The sequence below is a fragment of the Hordeum vulgare genome, chromosome 2H, assembly GCF_904849725.1.
Source record: "Hordeum vulgare subsp. vulgare chromosome 2H, MorexV3_pseudomolecules_assembly, whole genome shotgun sequence".
NCBI classification, from domain to species: domain Eukaryota; kingdom Viridiplantae; phylum Streptophyta; class Magnoliopsida; order Poales; family Poaceae; genus Hordeum; species Hordeum vulgare.
In genome coordinates this window covers 557,403,980-557,409,567 of record NC_058519.1, presented here as the reverse complement: position 1 = coordinate 557,409,567, position 5,588 = coordinate 557,403,980, and the positions used below count along the sequence as shown (strand labels likewise).

The 5,588-nt window shown below is 44.6% G+C and overlaps 1 protein-coding gene across 1 annotated transcript; it reads left to right on the top strand.

The window, feature by feature from the left end:
* The first annotated feature begins 2,306 nt into the window (after window positions 1–2,306).
* On the top strand, window positions 2,307–5,342 carry LOC123428648. The gene is made up of 5 exons (XM_045112847.1): window positions 2,307–2,584; window positions 2,845–2,940; window positions 3,713–3,844; window positions 3,933–4,935; window positions 5,016–5,342. Exons 1-5 carry the CDS (start codon window positions 2,307–2,309, stop codon window positions 5,088–5,090), a joined length of 1,584 nt encoding a protein of 527 aa, XP_044968782.1. The 3' UTR covers window positions 5,091–5,342.
* Window positions 5,343–5,588: the final 246 nt, after the last annotated feature.

The window sequence follows — 5,588 nt, the reverse complement described above, 5'->3', positions numbered from 1 at the left end:
ACAAATTTGGCTCTTACCCTCTCAAAACCACCATGAAAAATAACAATCTTGTTGACGCTCTCCTTCTTGATATAGAGCGATGCTTCTTCTTATCCTTATTTGAAATTGTTTGGCCCGAAAGAGTAAATGTATGTAGTAAGCAACAACCAATGTTAGCAACTTGTGGGATGCTCAAATTACGAGCCAATTATCAAACCTTGCACGCATTTCAAAAACTTCTTCTTGGTCCCAATTTGGCTAGAAAGATTGTCAATCTCGCTATTTTTGTTACATGGATAAGTTTATCGTATGTTTGGAATTGTTCTATAGAACAAAAGAAGGCCATGGAGCGAAGTCGTAGCACTGCCTTGGTCAAGTGGGGCCCACATGCTTTCCCTCCTTGGTCTCTGTCCCCTGTCTTTGTCTTGACCGAAAACTTTTGAAGGAAAAACCCTGATATTTTATTTTTAAGGGTGTGTTTTTAAGTACAAACAAATGAAAAAAACATCTAACATTGGTTAGTGGATTAGTAGGCTAGTCTAATAAATCAACACTCAAAATTGGCTCAAAATTACGTCATAATAATATAAACCTAATATGAGCATAATAAAAAAAATATAAATACGTTTAAGACGTATCAACCGACACCCGATGAGTGCTAGCACTACTAACTCATCGACACCACCCACTAGTGGCGAGGCATCCATCATGTCTAGCCGACTACTCGCAAGGTGTCAACACTAGCCGACCTCTTCACACGTGCAAGTGATGAGCCTTCTGCGGCCGTTTGAGGTTGTTAACATTGATCAGTCAAAATTTGCCCAACCAATGATGAGGTGGTCTTCCACCTTGTGTGGACAATATTTTATGCAAGTAGTCCTTTGTACTTGTCCGGTCCATCGTGCTACAAGGACGCTCTTTGTTGGGGAGGGGGATATCTGATGCTACCGAAATCAAGGTGGTACCGTTATATGGGTACTTGAAATGTTGGATCTTAGATTATATGCCGTCTAACAACTATTGGATATGATGCACCTATTCACACTTATCATACTTCTAAGAAGTTTTTTTTAAACATCATAGAGTTATAGGAGCCATCAAATCTAGGAATCGAACGGGCCAGGAGCCTGTATCACGGTGTGGGCCTCGGCACCAGCAGATATTCTCCCCTTTACCGGGAATCAAAATCACTCCATACCAACTCAAAAGGAACAAATCACGACATCTCCTGTTTGGCGCCACATGCGCCAGTTAACGTGCACTTTTGTTAACTGACGCATTGGCATTCGTAAACGCGCTGACCCTTTTAGACGCCGGTTGATGATTTTTATTTTGAAAATTCTATGAACTTTTTTAAATTTTGATGGATTTTTTTTAAATTTCATCGAATATTTTTTAAGGTTGATGAACTTTTCTCTGGAAATCGATGGACCTTTTCTAAAATATTAAAATTCTATGTTTTTTTGAATATCGATGAACTTTTTGAAACTTGATGAACATCTTTTTGAAAATGGATGATTTTTTATCAAAATTGATGAACTTTTTTATGATTTATGAGCTTTTTTCAGTTCAATGAACTTCTTTTAAAAATTCTTGAACTTCTTTTGAATTTATATGAACTTTTTTCATATCTAATGAACTTTTTAAAAAAAGTAATGAACTTTTACCAAATTAGATGATTTTTTTTTCAAATTGATGAACCATTTTTAAAGATATGAACTTTTTTCAAATAGATGAACATTTCTCTTTAAATTTGTAAACCTTTTGTGATTTCATATTTTATTTTCGTAAGAAATAAAAAAATTAGATATTTTTTTTACTGGATCAAAAGAAAAAAAAAGATAAAAACTGGGCAACACGCTAATGGACCGGCCCATACCAGCAATGCTGCAGGCTCCGGATCTTTAACGGGCGCCTACCGCGCTGCAGTCCCCGAAAAAAAGAGAGTATGATTTGGTGGAAATCACCGGTGAAACGGCGCCGGAGATCGAGCATTGGCCCGTTCAAACTTGCGAATAGAATACTGGCACGAAGCGTGAGATCCCACGAGCCGATAATTCGAAGTTTCGAACGCCTCGATCGGTCGGTCATCACTCACCAGCGCAGCCACCCACCCACCACCGCGCCGCGCCCCTAGCGCCAGTGGCCTCCACCCCAACAACGGTCAGATTCCTCACGAATCCAAAGGGAGGCGCAACCAAAATACCCCCCCGCAGAAATCCCCCCCAAAAGCCCAGTTCAAACCCAAGCGCTCCATTAATTAATAACTCCATCCAAATCGAATCCCACAGCCCACCCCCACCCCCACCCCCCGCATCTCCGCCTCCATGGGCTGCTTCCTCGCTTGCTTCGGCGGCGGCGACGGCCACGGCGACCGCCGTCGCCGGAAGCCGCGGAGGCGCTCGCCGGCAGGGCTCCCGCCGCGGCCGCGGCCGCAGGTGGCTCTGTCCGGCGATGCGTCGTCGCTGGCGGATGTGGTGGTGAAGCAGGTGCCGGCGCCAGTGCCAGAGGCGAGGGCTCTGGGTCCGCCTCCGTCGCGGCCGCCGCTGGCCGTGGAGGTTCCGGAGGAGGTGGTCGCTGCCGCGGGCCCCGGGAAGGAGCCGAGGTGAGCTTATGACCTACATTGCGTCGTTGTTTGCGCATGGCCGCTCCTGCGCTCGGATGCCTATGCTTATGTTATGTTATGTACCTGTGTGAGGATGCGCGAGAGAGATGGCATGCCTGATTACGAGAGAACTGCAGCTCTGGTGTTTGCTAAAATGCCACAGAGAAGCACCATAGAAAATACTGATGGGTACAGGCATAACTTGCTCGCTTGCGCCCAACAGATGCTAATTGCCGTTCCTACTGCTGGTTTCTGTGCAGGGAGTTGAGTGAGCAGAAAACTGTGATATCACCGACGCCGACGGCGGATGTCGTGGAGGAGGTGGTCACTGCGGCAAGCCCTGGAAGAGAGCTGAGGTGTGTGTAATGGACAACACGTCGCCTTTACATGTCTGTGCATGTTTAGTCACTTTTTTTTTGTCGAAGTAAGGAGCTCTTTGCCCCGTTTCGTTGATTGAAAGCCGATACTACACATAATTCAGCAGTCGTATGCCTCATCCAGACAAGCATAAAGACACACATCTAGATTCTGGACTGCCAACTACCGCAGGTTCCCAGCACGCGCCTTATGTCAATCCAGCACTACATAATACTACAAGTAACAGAACCTCAGGATCACCACTTTAAGCACCCTACCATGTAGGAGTACAAAGGAGAAGCTAACAACAACCACTCCTGTTAGCAGACGGCTTCAGTACGCCAGTGACATTGGTCAACCCACTCCAATTCTGCACGTTGTGGTCCCCATCTTCTGTTTCTTGCGAAAATGTCAATTGCCACTTTAGTTAGCAGCATTGCTGCGGCCTGCAGCACCTGCCTGTCTTCTATCTGCAGACCAGCACAATGAGATATTCAATGTGAGATTTGATTTTATTTTGATTTAGATCATGGGGGTAAACATGATCAAGCATAGCTGCATTTCTGACTTTCCATACAATCACACCCACAACCATCATATGGCATTTCTGACTTCCCATACAATCACACCCACAACCATCATATGGCATTTCTGACTTTCCATACAATCACACCCACAACCATCATATGCCGTTCTCTACCAGAGAATTTCAAGATCCATGTTAGTAACTTGTGTTTGCTGTGGTGTCTCTCAATGATTGTTTCTTTGCAGGCAGTTGAATGAGCACAAGGAATCACCTGCGCACTCTTTACTGCTGGAGAAGGTGGTCACGCCACCACTCTCCCCACTGAAATGTTCACCTGTGGCAGCAGCCGTTGGTTCAACTCCTGATATGGAACTCAGGTAGATGAATGAAATGTTGCATCCTTTCTGTATCAATTATTATGCAGATTATGTGCCTGTAATATATGCGACCTTTCATGATATGTAGGGAGGTGAGTGAAGAGGATAGCCGCAGTGGTGGCAAGAAGAAAGTGACATTTGACATGAATGTTACAACATATGAAAATACATCGTCACCTGACCAAGAAGAGGAACCCTCGGAGCTTGTTAAGTGGAGGAAAGATGAAGATGAAAAACACATGCAGAAGACTGTTCTGTTCTCAGAGAATCATCGGTACGGGAATTGCACAGACAGTGATGATGACAATGAAGATGAGTATGGTGAGGATGACAACTATAGTGATGATAGTGATGCAGAGGAGGATTTCGTGGACTGCAAGATTGACTTGCTGGATGAGGAGGAAATAAGAACTGAAGAAAACCCAGAGGAGTCTCAGGAGTCTCTGTTCTCACTGCCAATGTCTAGTTATACGCAGAGTGACCAAGAGGTCAGCAGCCCTGTGCCCAAGAGCAGTGTTACACCTGCACAGGAAGAAAGTCCTCTAATCCAGGGGAACAATCACCGTGATAGAAGCCAGTACGTCCGTCCTGTTTTGAACCCAGTTCAGAATCGAGAACAGTGGAAGGAAGTTAAGGCCCAAGCAGGACCAGTTAAAAAGTTGTACAAGGAGAATGTAAACTTGGTGCCAGATGTAGGTGCAACCCTTACTTGCAAGGTTGCAAATCAGACGAAGATGGCCCCTAGCAAGTCTAGCCAGGGGGAAGTTTCTGTGGATGCAAGCCTCTCTACATGGTTAGCATCTTCAGAGCACTCAGCAGTTGATAAGGCACAAAGTAAATCCCCCCGTTCAGTTTCCTCTGTATGCAGACAAGAAAGGCCTGTCCTGGGTGCTTTGACTGTTGATGACCTTAAGCAATCGTCAGCTACATCATCTCCACGAAGGTCTCCAAGCCATAACCGCGAAGAGGTGCCGATCTTGGGTACGGTGGGAAGTTACTGGAGCTGCGCAAAGCAGGGTAATGAGTACTGTTCTTCTAGGTCTGATTCAGGAACTAACGGAATCCCCAATTCAACAAGCAAATACAGAGAGGTGCACTGAACATGCCGAATGCAATCATGTATTTCTTCCAATTGTGAACGATATACTCATCCCTTGATGTTTTGTTGCAGGACAGAATGGTGAACTGGCACTCGACTCCCTTTAATGTCAGGCTGGATAAAGCTATGAAGAAATCTTCTGCATGAGTTGCTGGCATTGCTGCTAAAGGTCTTTATTAATAGTTAAAAATGCGTTGAGTTGTATAAAGAATATCCCACTTTGTGTAGCAAAAAAGCCCGTAGATTTAGAGTTGAATCCAGTTTGAATTTTATGTATATCGAGGGAGAGATGTGTTTTCCCTTCTCATGCCGGATATAGAAGTGCCACAGAATTGGCTTGTTTGCATGACTGCCTGTGTGCATTGCAAATTGTGAGGAAGGAAAATTGGTTATTGGTCATCCTTTCATGTTCCATGTTATTGTGAGGGCGTCATTATCTTTAATTTAACGCCGAGCTTAGGCCTTGTTTCTAGAAAAATAATGATCCATGTTTCTTAAAAAATTCCAGCTCGCTTTCATTTTCCATGACACCTGGGAGTTGAAGTTGATGTGTACAAAAATGAAAGCTGGCACCACCTTGAGTAAAGCACATGAGTTAAGATCAAGGTAGTCTTTGTTGCACCACAATTAAGATTTGCAATTGCG

Bases quoted from the DNA above. Each gene is read 5' to 3' on its own strand.
- LOC123428648 (XM_045112847.1), top strand. From the start codon at position 2,307: ATGGGCTGCTTCCTCGCTTGCTTCGGCGGCGGCGACGGCCACGGCGAC. The intron at 2,585-2,844 runs GTGAGCTTATGA...GTTTCTGTGCAG, and splicing joins GGCCCCGGGAAGGAGCCGAG to GGAGTTGAGTGAGCAGAAAA. The intron at 2,941-3,712 runs GTGTGTGTAATG...GTTTCTTTGCAG, and splicing joins AGCCCTGGAAGAGAGCTGAG to GCAGTTGAATGAGCACAAGG.